This window comes from Salmo trutta, chromosome 21, assembly GCF_901001165.1.
Source record: "Salmo trutta chromosome 21, fSalTru1.1, whole genome shotgun sequence".
NCBI lineage: Eukaryota > Metazoa > Chordata > Actinopteri > Salmoniformes > Salmonidae > Salmo > Salmo trutta.
The window spans coordinates 32,341,526-32,359,989 of NC_042977.1; the positions used below are offsets into that span (position 1 = coordinate 32,341,526).

Sequence of the window (18,464 nt, forward strand, 5' to 3'; positions counted from 1 at the left end):
TTGACTTTCTGGGTTGTTGATAAGGGTAATAGTTATACTTCTAGGGGATATTTATATAAATATGTCAGGATGTAAACATTATCCTAATTGTAAAGACTTCCATTTTCTCCTAATTAGACTTCATTAGTGTTACGCAGTAATCAAAGACTATTCAGCAAATTCACATCTTATGATTATAGTCTAGATTTGTAATGTTTAATTTGAAAATGTAAGCATGAGGCTGTATCCCTTGCATTCCCTTTGGATGGTCTTCCACTTTCAACATCAGCAGCTCAGAAAAGGCCTACTTGGGCTGCATTTAGACAGGTAAACCAATTCTGATCTTTTTAATTCACTAATTGGTCTTTTGACCAATCAGATCTTTTGCCAATTGGGTTTAAGATCAGAATTGGGATGCCTGTGTAAACACTTAGCCATTTAGATGGTTTATGACATGCCTAATCTATTGATTCCCCCCTACCGTTCCACTCTAATCAAGCACTGATTTAGACCTAGGACAGCAGGTGTGTGTAATTAATTCAGGCTTGAACAGAAACCAGCAGGTTCTAGACCTCATAGGGTATGAGTTGAATACCCCTGCTATAGAGCATTTTATTAAATTGCCCTCTATATTGGGGCGAAAAGGACTAGTGTAGCACTAGGGAAAGAAATCTAAATGGGGAGGGGAACCCTGCTCTAGATTATCTTCTACCAAAACATACTATGCTGTATCCTATGGTTTTTGTAACAGTATCGCATTAATTTGCAAGACTCCATTTATACTTATGGCTTGAGCAAAACAGACACCTGTACTTATAGCCTATTTACATTAGATAGCCCATGTATACAATATGTCCAGTTAAATAAATTGAGCTACCTGCACAGGGTCTGGGTAGAGGTTGCCAATGTTTTTGACATGCATGTTCTGACTGAAAATGACAGCATAATATAACTAAAGTAATGGTCCCATCTAGTGGCAAAAAATGAAAATTGCAGAAACATTTAATCATGGGGACCCCCCCAAAAAACAATATAGTGCATTTATTTTCCAAAAATAATGAACCAACTTAAACTTGTGGTGCATCCATAACCTTAATTGCATTCCTGCAGCATTTGATGTACTCATATTTTCTACTTTGAACTAGTGTATTTGGTGACAGCTTTGGTTCCCTCTGACACGGCGTGCTTGGCCAGCTCTCCAGGTAGCAAGAGTCGGACTGCGGTCTGTACCTCTCGGCTGGTGATGGTTGAGCGTTTGTTATACTGGGTCAGACGAGATGCCTCAGTTGCAATGCGCTCAAACACATCGTTGACAAAGGAATTCATTATGCTCATTGCTCTGCTGGAGATGCCAGTGTCAGGATGGACCTAGAGACAAAGAACACATGTCATCAAGTTGAAAAGAACTAGAGCAAGTAATTAGTGGCTTTAATTCTGTCAAGTTTACACTGTTTGGGGGGGGGGGTCTAAGTTGACATACATATTGCATTGTTTTAAAGTCATACCATGGATCATTTAGATAGATTTGGAATTTTGAGACCCCTTAGGTAACCCCCCAAAAAATAAATTGACTATAGAAATACTCAACAGCACCAAAAAACTCAAGGTTGAAGTATCCTATAATCTTAGAACTCAATATACACCTTATTTGTTGGCACAAACATACATTAATTATGGGTTGACTTTATAGCAAAAACACCATCATGTTCAAGAGTCTCCCCTTTCTATACGGTGTTCATATTAGTTTGTGGCCCAAACGTCTAGCATCTCAACGTTTCGTGAGAAGACAGATTTTCGGGATGTCTCCTGGTCTGAGAAACAGCACCGTAGCTCTGCCACTTCCCACCACAGATGTGGAAGGGTGACCAGAAAAAAAATGTGGATTGAGACGCAGACCATGCAAAAATATGTATATTTTAAACTGATGGATTTGGATGGAGATTTTATTTTTGTTACTTAGAATGAGGCAGCGGTGTCTCAAACTACGGGGTTAAAATATATTGATAGGATAGATATGCAACAAAAAAAAGTCGCCGTCACCAGCCTAACTGCGCATGGGCGAAACTAAGGTCTTTAAAAAAACGAGACTAAGCAAAATTAAAATACATGAAAGCACATTTTCAGACACTTACCTGCTTCAAAACTTTGTAGATATACACTGCATAAGTCTCTCTCCTCTTGGCTTTTCTTTTAGTCTTTTTCTCCCCGACTGCCTTTCCCTTCTTCTTGGTTACATCGTTACTCATTTCAGAGACTGTGCATACAACAGTAATTTAAGTGATAAGTCACGATTTAAACAGTAAATTGTCCTAATAAGGTACACGTTTGTTTATGCATAAGACCTACCTCGAGATACAGCGGAACCGTGATTATATGTATATAATGCTGTCAGCACTGTTGTGGTCTATTCACCTGTAATTCCGCCTCATCAAGCTGTCGCAACCTGTTTTTAAGTGCCCATTAATTAATGGACAGCTCACGTGGTGTCCATGCAGGTGCAGCGTATTGAAAAATCAGCCTGTCATTCATGCACAGTCCACTGGGGGTCGTGCGTGCACCAGCATTGTACGTGTCAATAAGCATTGCATCAACAAAAGTCATCAGCTCGTGATTCAGATTTTGGAGTACAAGTAAATTAATTTTCTTGTAGAATGATGACAGTGGTCACACTTTCCTCAGCAATTTACACAGTGCCTAATGGTCCTTGACTGTGTGTATAACTGGTTATGAAAATGTTACTTTGCAAGGCTGAATATTTTTGTCATCATTGTATTCTGTATTTTCAGTAGACACCAAAGACAGCATGTAATCACACAAGGTAGCCTACATTAGGCTCCAGAGTGCCTCAGCGGTTTAAGGCACTGCATCTCAGTGCTAGAGGCATCAGTACAGACACTGATTCAATCCCAGGCTGTATCACAACCAGCCATGATCCGTAGTCCCATAGGGTGGCACACTTACTTACTCTCAACATGCAAATAATGTATGTCACAATTATCCTGAACAAAAATCAAATCAGAACAATTTCTAAGATTTTACTCAGTCAATTGAAATACATTAATTAGGCCCTAATCTATGGATTTCACATGACTTGGAATACAGATATGCAGATATGCATCTGATGGTCACAGGAACCAAAAAGGTAGCGTCATAGATCAAAAAAACAGTCAGTATCTGCTGTGACCACCATTTGCCTCATGCAGGGCGACACATCTCCTTCGCGTAGAGTCGATCAGGCTGTTGATTGTGGCCTGTGGAATGTTGTCCCACTCCTCTTCAATGGTTGTGCAAAGAACTGTAATGCTGCCATACACGTCAATCCAGACCATCCCAAACATTATCAATGGGTGACATGGAAGAACTTGGAAATTTTCAGCTACCAGGAATTGTGTTCAGGTCCTTTTGACATGGGGCCATGCATTATCATGCTGAAACATGAGGTGATGGCAGCGGATGAATGACACGTCACAGTATATCTGTGCATTCAAATTGCCATTGATAAAATGCAATTGTGTTTGTTGTCCGTAGCTTATGCCTGCTCATACCATAACCCCAATAACCTTAATGTACCATTCCGTGTTTAATTCACCACTATCTAAAGAGGGTCTTTGCAGTTATTCAGAATTAAATCCATTTGACACTTTAGATGGCAAACCACCTGTCTTGTATTTTGTGAGTCTCTGATAAGGTCTTTGTGACGAATAACATATGCTTGATGTCCATATGTGGCCTTGTCATATCTCCCAGCTCATATCACAGGATTCCAGAGCTTGTCTGTTGATGAAAGTCCATGTGTCTGTCATTGCAGGAATTGGACAGTTTCATCATATGCAGCTGACATTTTTTTACTTTGAAGGTTAGACGTTCTAGCCTGGCGGGTAGGAGCGTTTGGTCACTAACTTGAAGTTTGCTGGATCGAATCCCTGAGCTGACAAGGTAAAAATCTGTTGTTCTGCACCTGAGCAAGGCAGTTAACCCACTGTTCCCCAGGCGCTGTGGATATTGATTAAGGCAGCCCTCCGCACCTCTCTGATTCAGAGGGTTTGGGTTAAATGTGGAAGATGCAGTCAGTTGCACAACTGACTAGGTATCCCCCGTGCCAGCGCTAACAGGGTTGTGACAAGATGGAGTACAGCTACGACTGGAAGTTGCTTTTTGTATCATGTTAGGAGAGCTTACCCTATTCCTAACTTTAACCTAATTCTCCTAACCTGCTATGTTAATTCTCCTAACCTGCTGGGAAAAGTAACTTCCGGTTGTAGCTATATGCTACCCAGACAAAACCCACTAACAGCTTCATCAAGTACAAAGTTAGCTCTAAATGAGCAATGAGCTTATTATTCCAAACCTTGAACAAGCTTATTTTATTTCTTCCACACACTTTGGAGAGATTTAATTAAATGTATTTTGATCAATGTAGTGTCCTCTCCTGGCTGCTACAATTAGCAATCTCTTATTAGCTGTTTCTTCCAGACCGTCGTGATGCTTAAGCCTCCCTACAGTAGATTGCCATGGAGCACAGGTCTCAGACCTTAGCTCTTGCTAATTACTTGGGGTTATTTTCTCCAGAAGCACACAACAGCACCTATTATATTTCGTCAGCTGTGTGTAACTGAGGGTGTTCAGTGAATCACACTCGCTTGATGAGTAACCACGTTGCCTAAGACCTCAAGACTTGTGTAAGTTCCCCAAGCTAATGCTCAGGCTTTAGCTCAGTGAGCTAACACACTATTGTGTGGTGCAGGAAATCCAGGTTCAAAGGCCCACGTTATTCACATGTGGAATAAAAATGGAACATTAAGTCCTTATCTCAAACAACATCATCATTCAATGTCAATGACCTCAGTCATGTATACAGTAGGGGAGATGTGCATACCACCATTCATACACACTTTTTACTCTTGTGTATTTCTCAGCACCAGTATATCTTACAAGACTCTACAATATTAATAGAAAGGCCAAGGCTTTGGATTGAAATACGAACCCTTTTTATCCTTATATCTTATTCCAACATGAAGTTATAAGCCATCAAACACACTCTGTCCACTTGTGACAAGCAGCCTCATCGCGGGGTTGGTTATCACAATGTTTGCTGGTAACTTATTCCTTTTGTAACAGGAAGTGAGCCAATATAGTTTACGGTGTCTTCGAAAGCTTTTCTTTGATTGAACCATATTCCTAACAAAATTCAGCATTTTATGCCTTAAGAACAACATATGACATTTTGAGTACATTTGTGTGTATATTTGTGTGTTTGCACACACGGGTACATGCGTGGGTGTTTGACAGAAAACATATGTGTGTGAGAGAGAGGAAACCAACCCAGATAGCACAGATACCTCTGTCCAACAGATGTATACATGATGCATCGGGAAGATGCAGTTTAGACATTGTTTGCTAAGAGGCAAGACATCTCACAGATGTATTAGAATACCTACATTCTAAATTCTACAGTTCTACATCGTTTATACATCGGCCAGGCATCAACATCCTATTTTGATCCCTGGGCAAACGCTCTCCACACTACATATTCCTAACACATTTTGATATGTCGTAGTGCTGAGCGATTAGTGCTTTTTGAGGTTGGTTCAGTTTCGGTGTTGATGATATTTTTGTAGACATTAAATGCACTATGCATTATGTGGGTTGAATGCTGTAACAACACAGAATAAAACAACTAATAAAGGTCCCATCATGGTAGTGACTGCCCATTATTGCTTATCACTTATTCACCATAATTTATTCACATGACTTTACTTTAATAAAATATTTCAGTTGTTGTGTATGCACTGAATGTAAAAAACATTAGGAACACCTGCTCTTTCCATGACATAGACTGACCAGGTGAATCTAGGTGAAAGCTATGATTCATTATTGATATCACCTCTTAAATCCACTTTAGTCAGTGTAGATGAAGGGGAGGAGACGAACAGATGCTAAGTAAGATGCTAGTTACCACATTGCTTGACCTAGAAATAGGTTTGGAATCAGTGGAGGCTGCTGAGGGGAGCGAATGGAATGGTGTATTTTGATGTATTTGATACCGTTCCACTCATTCCGCTCCAACCATTACCACAAGCCCGTCCTCCCCAATTATGTGCCACCAACCTCCTGTGTTTGGAATGTAGTGGCACTGGCAATCTCCCTGTACAATATGGTTATAATGGAGTGGATAGTGACAACCAACCCCGCATTCTATGTGACAACTGTGGCAACCCCCCCCCATGCTAATTAACATGCTAGTTGCCACATGCTAGTTGACCTAGCAACTCAGAAACTAAAAAATACTAAAATACAGTACCAGTCAAAAAATTCTACATTGTAGAATAATAGTGAAGACATCAAAACTATGAAATAACACATATGGAATCTTGTAGTAACCAAAGAAGTGTTAAACAAATCTAAAAATATATTTTCTTCAAAGTAGCCACCCTTTGCCGTGATGACAGCTTTGCATACTCTTGGCATTCTCTCAACCAGCTTCATGATGAATGCTTTTCCAACAGTCTTGAAGGAGTTCCCACATATGCTGAGCACTTGTTGGCTGCTTTTCTTTCACCCTGCGGTCCAACTCATCCCAAACCATCTCAATTGGGTTGAGGTCGGGGGATTGTGGAGGTCGGGGGATTGTGGAGGCTATGCAGCACTCCATCACTCTCTTTCTTGGTCAAATAGCCCTTACACAGCTTGGAGGTGTGTTGGGTCATTCTCCTGTTGAAAAACAAATGATAGTCCCACTAAGCGCAAACCAGATGGGATGGCGTATCGCTGCAGAATGCTGTGGTAGCCATGCTGTTTAAGTGTGTCTTGAATTCTAAATAAATAACTGACAGCACCCCCACACCATCACATCTCCTCCTCCATGCTTCACGGTGGGAACCACTTAAGCGGAGATCATCCATTCACCTACTCTGCGTCTTACAAAGACGCAAAAATCTCAAATATGGACTCATCAGACCAAAAGACCAAATGACCCTGACTCTAATGTACTCCACTTATGTTCCTTGGCACAAGCAAGTCTCTTCTTATTGTTGGTGGTTTCCTTGCAGCAATTCGACCATGAAGGCCTGATTCACTCAGTTTCCTCTGAACAGGTGATGTTGAGATGTGTCTGTTACTTGAACTCTGTGAATCATTTATTTGGGCTGCAATCTGATGTGCAGTTAACCTCTATGGGCTAGGTGGGACGTTAGCATCCCACTCTATTCAACAGCCAGTGGAAGAGCGTGGCGCGAAATACAAAAACCTAAAAAATGCTATAATTTCAATATTTCAAACATACGACTATTTTACACCATTTGAAAGATAAGACTCTCGTTAATATAACCACATTGTCCGATTTCAAAAAGGCTTTACAGCGAAAGCAAAACATTAGATTATGTTAGGAGAGTACATAGACACAAATAACCACACAGCTATTTTTCAAGCAAGCATATATGTCACAAAAACCCAAAACACAGCTAAATGCAGCACTAACCTTTGATGATCTTCATCAGATGACACTCCTAGGACATTATGTTATACAATACATGCATGTTTTGTTCAATCAAGTTCATATTTATATCAAAAAATGCTTTTTACATTGGCGTGTGATGTTCAGAAATTGTATTCCCACCGAAAACTTCCGGTGAATTTACTAAATTACTCATGATAAACGTTGACAAAATACATAACAATTATTTTAAGAATTATAGATACAGAACTCCTTTATGCAATCGCTATGTCAGATTTTAAAATAGCTTTTTGGCGAAAGCACATTTTGCAATATTCTGAGTACATAGCTCAGCCATCACGGCTAGCTAATTTGACACCCGCCAAGTTCGGGGCTCACTAAACTCAGAATTAGTATTAGAAAAATTGGATTACCTTTGCTGTTTTTCGTCAGAATGCACTCCCAGGACTGCTACTTCCACAACAAATGTTGTTTTTGTTCCAAATAATCCATAGTTATGTGCAAATACCTCCATTTTGTTCGTGCGTTCAGGTCACTATCCAAAGGGTAACACGCGAGCACATTTTGAGACAAATAATTTCAAAATGTTCCATTACCGTACTTAGAAGCATGTCAAACGCTGTTTAAAATCCATTTTTATGGTATTTTTCTCGTAAAATAGCGATAATATTCCAACCGGACAATGCTGTATTCATTCAAAAAGGAAGAGAAAAAATGGCGAGGTCTCGTGAACGCGCATTTCCAATCTCTTAGTCACCGGGCAGACCACTGACAAACTGTGCTCCTGTTATCTGCCCAGAGACAGGAGACGCCTCAATCCGCTTTCTGAACGCTTTAGAGAGCCAATGGAGGCCTTAGAAAGTGCTACATAACACCACGGGCACTGTAGTTTCGATAGAGAAGCAAATGGAGAACTACAAATTTGCAGAAAGGCCACTTCCTGCTTGGAATATTCTCAGGTTTTTGCCTGCCATATGAGTTCTGTTATACTCACAGACACCATTCAAACAGTTTTAGAAACTTCAGAGTGTTTTCTATCCAAATCTACTAATAATATGCATATTCTCATTTCTGGGAAAGAGTAGTAACCAGTTTAAATCGGGTACGTTTTTTATCCAGACGTGAAAATACTGCACCTAGCCCAGACAGGTTAACTCTAATGAACTTATCCTCTGCAGCAGAGGTAACTCTGGGTCTTCCTTTCCTGTGGTAGTCCTCATGAGAGCCAGTTTCATCTTAGCGCATGCTGGTTTTTGAGACTGCACTTGAAAAAACTTCTTGACATTTTCCATATTGACTGACCTTCATGTCTTAAAGTAATGATGGACTGTTGTTTCTTGGTCTTTTACCAAATAGGGCTATCTTCTGTATCCCACCTCTACCTTGTCACAACACAACTGATTGGCTCAAACACATTAAGAAGGAAAGAAATTCCACAAATTAACTTTTAACAATGCACACCTGTTTATTGAAATGCATTCCAGGTGACTACCTCATGAAGCTGGTTGAGATAATGCCAAGAGTGTGCAAAGCTGTCATCAAGGCAAATGGTGGCTACTTTGAAGAATCTCAAATCTAAAATATATTTTGATTTGTTTAACACTTGTTTGGTTACTACATGATTCCACATGTGCTATTTCATAGTGTTGATGTCTTCACTATTATTCTATAATGTAGAAAACAGTAAAAATAAAGAACAACACTTGAAAGAGTAGGTGTATCCAAACTTTTGACTGGTACTGACGGTTTGTAATATAGCTCTCCCTTTCCTCTTTTCAACAAACATAATTGTTCATGTATACTCCCAAAGTTAAACATTTATAAAGAAAATACCAAGACATCTGTTTTTTACTTTCACATATGAAAAACACATGAATTCACCTCAGCTCAATGTTTTATCAAGCTGATATGAAATGACCAGGTGGATGAGTTCTTCCAAATAATTCACAAATTTTAACCTTAAACTTATTACACAGCACCTTTGAGATTGGCAGTAATAAGAATTGTGACAACTAACCCGTGAGACTACCAACCCCGGTCTCCCCTACACACAATAAAGCTGCCATTGATATAATAATAATCATTTGGAGGGAGCTTATATTTGTCCTATTTCACATATGTACAAGTGTGTATTATACACGTGTGAATTGGAAATGTGTTTTTTTCATATCCCAACTCTCCCTGAGACACCCTCAGAGAGTGAGGTCACAGCCAGGGTCAGTCATTATCAACGACGACCCTGGTTTGTACTGGACTAGACCCTCCACTGAAGGCCATGTTCTTTGTGTTGTTATACGTATCCAAGTATAACTTTAACGAGTCGGACGTGAAGGATTTACTTCAGACACCGACAAGGCCCAAATCCCCGTCATTCGCATGAGAACGAGACAGAGATATTGGGGACGTAGGTCGGAGTGCCTTGTAAGGATCCGACGGCGAGTGGGTAATCTGCCTCTACCATCAGTCCTATAAGCCAACGTACAATTATTGGATAACAAAATAGACGAGCTACCATCACAAATATCCTACCAACGGGACATTAAAACTGTAATATCTTATGTTTCACCGAGTCGTGGCTGAACGACGACATGGATAAAATACAGCTGCCTGGTTTTACGCTGAATCGGCAAGATAGATCAGCTACACAAGGGTTGGTGCCTGTGTATATTTCTAAACAACAGCTGGTGCACAAAATCTAATATTAAGGAAGTCTCGAGATTTTTGCTCGCCTTAGGTAGAGTATCTAATGATAAGCTGTAGACAACACTATTTATTTTTCATAGCTGTTTATTTACCACCACAAACCGATGCTGGCACTAAGACCACACTCAATGAGTTGTATAAGGCCATATGCAAACAGGAAAATGTTCATCCAGAGGCGATGCTCCTAGTGGCCGAGGACTTTAATGCAGGGAAACTTAAATCAGTTTTACCAGCATGTTAAATGTGCAACCAGAGGAAAAAAAACTCTGGACCACCTTTATTCCACACACAGAGGTACATACAAAGCTCTCCCTCGCCCTCCATTGGGCAAATTTGACCATAAAGAAGTGGTCAGAGGAAGCAGATGCTAAGCTACAGGACTGTTTTGCTAGCACAGACTGGAATATGTTCCGGGATTCTACCGATGGCATTGAGGAGTACACCACATCAGTCACTGGCTTCATCAATAAGTGCATCGATGACGTCATCCCCACAATGACCATACGTACATACCCCAACCAGAAGCCATGGATTACAGGCAACATCCGCACTGAGCTAAAGGGTAGAGCTGCCGCTTTCAAGGAGTGGGACTCTAACTCGGACAATTATAAGAAATCACGCTATGCCCTCCAACGAACCATCAAACAGACAAAGTGCCAATACAGGACTAATATTGAATTGTAGTACACCGGCTCTGATGCTCGTCGGATGTGACAGGGCTTGCAAACCATTACAGACTACAAAGGGAAGCACAGCCGTGAACTGCCTAGTAACACGAGCCTACCAAACAAATTAAATTACTTCTATGCTCGCTTCGAGGCAAGCAACACTGAAGCATGCATGAGAGCATCAGCTGATCTGGATGACTGTGTGATCACGCTCTCCGTAGCCGATGTGAGTAAAACCTTTAAACAGGTCAACATTCACAAGGGCCAGATGGATTACCAGGACGTGTACTCCGAGCATGCGCTGACCAATTGGTAAGTGTCTTAACTGACATTTTCAACCTGTCCCTGACTGAGTCTGTAATACCAACATGTTTCAAGCTAATCAAATGGCTACCCAGCCTATTTGCATTGTCCCCCCCCTCTCTTTTACGCTGCTGCTACTCTCTATTTATTATCTATGCATAGTCACTTTAACTCCACCTACATGCACATATTACCTCAAATACCTCGACTAACCTGTGCACATTAACATTGACTCTGTACCGGTACCCCCTGTATATAGCCTCGCTATTGTTATTTTACTGCTGCTCTTTATTTATTTTTCTCATCTATTTTTTACTTGACACTTATTTTTCTTAACGGCGTTGTTGGTTAAGGGCTTGTAAGTAAGCATTTCACTGTAAGGTCTACTACACCTGTTGTATTCGGTGCATGTGACAAATACAATTTGATTTGATTTGAAGGAGATGCCGGCATAAAGATGTTCAGTATCAGCATGAAATACCAATCTCCCAGGCGACTCTGCTTTCTTTGTGTGTGTGAAAATAAAGGTTTGTGTGTGTACATCCACTAGCCAGATGCCTAACTATCAACAGCAGTAGCAGATGTAACCTGTAGCAGATTTAACCTGTAGCAGATGTAACCTGTACTCCCATTGCTGGTCGATACGTGTCAACACAAATTGCGTTATTAACTGTATATGAGTGTGTTTCCATTCACTCTTTAGGGATAATCTGAAATTATTTACTTAGAGTATTGTAACATAATCAGAGACACGTTATGGTCCCAGTGCGGTAGTTCTCTTGGTTTGAGAGTGCTGCTTGTAAACATCAGATTTGTGCGTTCAAGTACCTCATGGACCATATTTCTATGAATATGTGTATAATGTAACTGCTGTGGATAAAACCGTCTTTGTCCCTCTCATAGTCTTTGTCCCTCTCTTGTTTCAGTGCTGTAATGAGTCTTATATGTCTATTGCTTTTGTCCTGTGGAACCAGGGTGCATTACATAGGGGAGACCGGGGCTGGTTGTCTCACGGGTTGGTTGTCTCACAGGTTGGTTGTCTCATGGGTGCTTATTACTCCAGATCTAAAGGATGTTGTGTAATAATAAAACAATTCAAATGTGTGAATTCTTTGAAAGAACTCATCCACCATGTCAATTCATGTCAGCTTGACAAAACATTGAGGTGAGGGAAATGTGTTTTTCATAGGTGAAAGTAAAAACCAGATGTCTTGGTATTTTCTTTATAAATGTTTAACTTTGGGAGTATACGTACATTAACAATTATGTTTGTTTAAAAGAGGAAAGGCAGGTCTACATTCCAAACCTATTTCCGAGTTGCTAGGTCAAGCCATGTGGTAACTAGCATGTCAATTAGCATTGGTGGGGTGGGGTGGGGGTTGCCGAAAGTTGTCACATAGAATGCTGGGTTGGTTATTGTACAGGGAGATTGCCAGTGCCACTATACAATAAATCCCAAATTCATTTCCCCTTTCCAGTAAACACAAACACCTTTGGCCGACATATAGCGCTGAGCAATTAACCAAAATGTTAGTTATTTTTCATTTTTTAAAGAACTAATTGACGAGGTCAGTTCAATTATTTGAATTCCATTCGTATTTGTTTATACACCCTGCATCCCACTGCTGGCTTGCTTCTGAAGCTAAGCAGGGTTGGTCCTGGTCAGTCCCTGGATGGGAGACCAGATGGTGTTGGAGGGCCAGTAGGAGGCACTCTTTCCTCTGGTCTAAAAAATATCCCAGTACCCCAGGGCTGTGATTGGGGACACTGCCCTGTGTAGGGTGCAGTCTTTTGGATGGGATGTTAAACGGGTGTCCTGACTCTCTGAGGTCATTAAAGATCCCATTGCACTTATCATAGAGTAGGGGTGTTAACCCTGGTGTCCTGGCTAAATTCCCAATCTGGCCTTCATACCATCACAGCCACCTAATCATCCCCAGCTTACAATTGGCTCATTCAAACCCCTCCTATCCCCTGAAACTATTCCCCAGGTTGTTGCTGTAAATGAGAATGTGTTCTCAGTCAACTTACCTGGTAAAATAACAGTAACATAATAAAAATAAATAAAAACAATTCTGTGAGTTCGATGTGCAGTTTCTCTAGAGATAAATCAGACCAAGCCAGAACTGTGCTGTTACGTTCGTTGATGGAAGGTTTGGACCAAGGTGCAGTGTGGTAGGCAAATATTTTAATTTATTAAATGAACACCGAAACAAAACAAATACAAATGAAAACGTAACGTTCAGTAGGGCATACAGCATAGTACCAAAAACAAGATCCCACAAACTAAGGTGGGAAAAAGGCTGCCTAAGTATGATCCCCAATCAGAGACAACGATAGACAGCTGCCTCTGATTGGGAACCATACCTGGCAAACAAAGACATAGAAAAACTAGAATGCCCACCCAAATCACACCCTGACCTAACCAAAGAGAAATAAAAAGAGAGAAATAAAAAGGCTCTCTAAGGTCAGGGCGTGACATGTGCGATGTAGTAGGGTGTTGTAGTTTCCAATAGGCCAATATTCTACATAGTTTAGCCCAGAAAATGTGGTAATTAACTACCATGACCATAATCCATTACACGCCTGCCGATTTATCCCGTCTGTGTGGAGCAGACACGGAGATGGAGAGAACAGAGAACGCGTGATCGAGAAGGATAGAAAGCAGTTGCTTTGTGATGTATCTATACCTGAAAATACATGATCTAAGTGATTGATAGTTGATATCAGGCAGAATAAATAAGCCACCAGCAAACATTGTGACAACCAACCCCATACTGTGTGACAACCAACCCCATGATGGGGCTACTTGTCACAAGTGGACCGAGTGTGTTTGATGGCTTATAACTTCCTTATATGAGGATAAAAAGGGTCCGCATTTCAGCCAAAGAACTTGGTCTTTCTATTAATGTTGTAAAGAGTCTTGTAAGACGTATTGGTGCTGAGAAATGCACACGAGAAACACATCATGAGATACATAATCACCAGTGAAACACCTGAAACAACACACCCACACAAGATTAACGCCAATCGGGGTAACAGTAAGTACAATCGAACAAACACATGTTCAGACAGCACATCGAGGAACAAAGAAATGGATTTTGCCTTTAGTAATCTCTAGGAAATGTCTTCTTTAGATTGTATTGTGGTGTATTGTACTAGCTGTGTGGCTGTTGTCTTCATTCAAAGAGCTGTTGATTGTTTGCCAAGTTTTTCTCACACCCTGATCTGTTTCACCTTTTTTTTGTGATTGTCTCCATCCCCCTCCAGGTGTCACACACCTCCCTTTTTATCCCCTGTTTATTTATACCTGTGTTCTTTTTGTCTGTTGCCAATTTCTTTTGTTTCGTCAAGCCTACCAGGGTTTTCCCCTCTGTTCCTGTCTCTCGATTGTTCCTGTTGTCTAGTTTTCCCGGTTTTGACCTTTTCTGCCTGCCCTGACCCTGAGCCTGCCTGCCATCCTGTACCTTTGTCCCCCCCCCCCCCCCTATCTGGATTACTGACCTCACGGGCTAGAGTCCGTTCTGCCATGCCCATTGTCTGAAGTCAGCGCAACCTGCCCCGGAACATCTTCCTGGGGGCTCGGAAGGTGCCCCGGACCTCTCTACCATCCCCGCAGTGTACTAGGACCTCCGGGAGGGCCCGGGCCGCTTCACTTCCGCCACACTGACCCTATGACTGTGGGATTGACCTTCTCCCTAGCACCACACCGCCCCGGGGACGTCTGTACTCTCTGTCGGGACTGGAGACCAAGGCTATGGAGACCTACATCGGGGACTACCTAGCTGCTGGATTTATCCGTCCCTCTTTCTCTCCCACTGGCGCAGGGTTCTTCTTCGTGGAGAAAAAGGACAAGAACCGTTACCCGATACCACTCATTTCCTCGGCCTTCGAGCCGCTCCAGGGAGCCACTGTGTTTTCCAAGCTGGATCTACGTAACGCCTACCACCTGGTGCGGATACGAGAGGGGGACGGGTGGAAGACCGCCTTCAACTCGACCAGCGGCCACTATGAGTATCTGGTCATGCCTTTTGGCCTCACCAACGCCCCTGCTGTGTTCTAGGCTCTGGTAAATGATGTTCTCCGCGACATTTTGAACCAGTTCGTCTTTGTCTACATTGATGACATCCTCGTCTTCTCCCGCTCCCCCCAAGAACACGTGCTCCATGTCCGGCAGGTTTTTCAACACCTTCTGGAGAATCAGCTGTTTGTGAAGGAGGAGAAGTCGAGTTCCATCGCTCCACCATCCCCTTTCTGGGTTACATCATCTCTGCTGGGAGTGTCCAGATGGATACCGGGAAGGTGAGAGCTGTGGTGGATTGGCCTCAGCCTACGTCCAGGGTGCAGCTACAATGTTTCCTGGGGTTTGCTCCAGGCTTGCCTGCCATACGGGCTCCCGTCGGACCCTGGCCTTCGTGCGACAACGCTTTTGGTGGCCTACTATGGTTCCGGATGTCGCCGCATTTGTCGCCACCTGCACGGTCTGTGCTCAGAACAAGACTCCTCGGCAAGCTCTGGCTGGTCTTCTGCAATCACTGCCTGTCCCTCACTCTCCCTGGTCCCACGTATCCCTGGATTTTGTCATGTCAGTGTTGCCCGTCTGAGGGCAACACTGTCATCCTGACTGGGGTCCACCGGTTTTCCAAAGCCACCGACTTCATTCCTCTCCTCAAACTACCCTCGGCCATGGAGACGGCCCAGCTCAGGGTGCAGCACATCTCCCGGATCCATGGACTGCCCGTGGACATGGTCTCTGACCGGGGTCCTCAATTCTCGTCCCGGTTGTGGAAGGCGTTCTGCACCCTCATTCGGTCATCGGCCAGCCTGTCCTCTGGGTTCCACCCCAGTCCAATGGCCTGTCAGAGCGAGCCAACCAGGACCTCAAGACCACCCTGCGCTGCCTGGTCTCCACCAACCCCACCACCTGGAGCCAGAGCTTGTGTGGGTGGAATACACCTGCAACACCCTTCCCTGCTCTGTCACGGGCCAATCGCCATTTGAGTGTTCCCTGGTGTATCAGCCCCCACTCTTCCCCGAGCAGGAAGAAGAGGTCGGCATACCTTCTGCCCAGATGTTTGTCCGCCGCTGTCGTTGTACCTGGAGGAGAGCCCAGTTGGCCCTCCTCAAGAGCACCTCCAGGTATTGACGACAAGCGGATCGCCATTGGACCCCTGCTCCTAGTATCATCTTGGGCAGAAGGTATGGCTGTCCACCGGGGATCTGCCCCTCCGGGTGGAATCCCGCAAACTCTCCCGCCAGTTTATCGGCCCGTTTCCCATCTCCAAAATGATTAGCCCCTCTGCTGTTCGTCTTCTGTTGCCCCGTACTCTTCGTATACATCCCACCTTTCATGTGTCCAGAGTTAAACCCATGTCTCACAGCCCTGCTGTCCTGTACCTTTGCCCCACCTATCTGGATTACTGACCCCTGGCTTTCCTTGACCTGTCTTTTGCCTGACCCTGTTGGATTAATAATCTGTTGTTAATTCGACGTTGTCTGCATCTGGGTCTTACCTTGAAACATGATAGTTTTAAAACATGCACTATGTAATGAGATTAATGACAATGTTTTCCCTCATTATTGATTTGAGAATGCCCACCCGCAAATTGCTCTTCCCCCAAATGAGTGCTGAAACAAACCCCTAAATAGCTAAATAACATTTCAATACATCTTAGAGATAACTGGTACTGTTTAAAACATTCCACTGACATTGCATTCCCTGACTACTGTTGCTAAGGATTAATATAGAAGCATTTGTCTACTAGATGTCCATGTCTAAATTGTGTCAGTAGTCTCTTGCAGTTGATGACTATGATTCTGATATACTCATTGTACCATTTTACCTTTATCTTATGTATGTAATGTTTTCATTTTATAGCACAATTGCGTATTCAATGCACATTAGTACCCCTTTCGGTATTCTGTAAAATGTTCTGTATTCTGGATGAAAATGAACAGGGTGCTATTCTGTTTGTACATGTGCCCTAGTGTTAGTCTTGCAAAAGGGCTGGTGATCAGGTTTGTCAAGGTGAAGGTGTGCAGTGCAGTTCTCAGTCTAAGCATCTGTCTTCCTGTAATCCTAATGCACTCTGTTTCTGGCTCCTCCATTCTGGTACAATGGCACTGCATCATTCTGGGCATAGAGGACCATCCCAGTCCCTCTATCACTGTCTGATGCCCATGCTGCTCTCAAATGTCAGATAGTTTACCCTTTTACAAAGTCACCCACTGGGCCCCATTGGAATGGGGTCTAATGCATCCTCTGAGGCTTGGGGCCTGGGCCAGCTCTCTCTGCAGTTTGATTTGGTTGGGCACAAAGTGTGTTGCTTAGCTGATCTCGAAGGCTGTGTTCAGGTGGATGAGTCAGTACATAAGTCATTATAGGGAGTCTGTTTTTGTTTAGTGTAAACATAAATGTTGAGATATTTGTGTATGATGATGAATACTGATTGATTTATTGATAGGCTTACATTGCCAACAAGAGCACCTGCTATTCATGGTTAGAGCACTGTGTTCATTACTGACCACATGCCCTGACAATAAAAAAACCTTACAAATGAGATGAGAATTCATCAGTTTCAATAAGAGTAGCATGACTAGCCCAAAAAGTAGGGGGACATAGTCATTGTTGACAGGAGCTTCTGAAGACAGGAGACGGAGCCATAATAACAACAGACACAAGCAATCTACATCAGGTTCATGAGTTTAATAACAGTATACAAAGAGGTCAGAAGGTCAGAATTAAATACTGTGGCTTGCGAAAGTATTCAACCCCTTCGGCATTTTCCCTATTTTGTTGCCTTACAACCTGGAATTAAAATGGATTTTTTGGGGGTTTGTATCATTTGATTTACACAACATGCCTACCACTTTGAAGATGGAAAATATGTTTTATTGTGAAACAAACAATAAATAAGACAAAAAAACTGAACTTGAGTGTGCATAACTATTTACCCCCCAAAGTCAATACTTTGTAGAGCCACCTTTTGCAGCAATAGCAGCCGCAAGTCTCTTGGGGTATGTTTCTATAAGCTTGGCACATCTAGCCACTGGGATTTTTGCCCATTCTTCAAGTCAAAACTGCTCCAGCACCTTCAAGTTGGATGGGTTCCGCTGGTGTACAGCGGATTCTCAATTGGAAGTCATACCACAGATTCTCAATTGGATTGAGGTCTGGGCTTTGACTAGGCATTCCAAGACATTTAAATGTTTCCCCTTAAACCACTCGAGTGTCGCTTTAGCAGTATGCTTAGGGTCATTGTCCTGCTGGAAGGTGAACCTCCATCCCAGTCTCAAATCTCTGGAAGGTTGAAACAGGTTTCCCTCCGAATTTCCCTGTATTTAGTGGCATCCATCAT

At 42.6% G+C, this 18,464-nt stretch overlaps 1 protein-coding gene across 1 annotated transcript; it reads right to left on the reverse strand.

Annotated features, from left to right (window-relative positions):
- Positions 1–965: 965 nt before the first annotated feature.
- On the reverse strand, positions 966–2,443 carry h2bk1 (H2B.K variant histone 1). The gene is made up of 3 exons (XM_029705220.1): positions 2,326–2,443; positions 2,112–2,233; positions 966–1,347 (listed from the first exon to the last, which is right to left on the reverse strand). Exons 2-3 carry the CDS (start codon positions 2,223–2,225, stop codon positions 1,111–1,113), a joined length of 351 nt encoding a protein of 116 aa, XP_029561080.1. The 5' UTR covers positions 2,226–2,233; positions 2,326–2,443; the 3' UTR covers positions 966–1,110.
- Between the last annotated feature and the right edge of the window lie 16,021 nt (positions 2,444–18,464).

Excerpts from the sequence above, each read along its gene's own strand:
- h2bk1 (XM_029705220.1), bottom strand. The coding sequence starts at position 2,225 with ATGAGTAACGATGTAACCAAGAAGAAGGGAAAGGCAGTCGGGGAGAAA. Across the intron at positions 1,348-2,111 it reads TCTACAAAGTTTTGAAGCAG|GTCCATCCTGACACTGGCAT; the intron begins GTAAGTGTCTGA and ends CTTTGTCTCTAG.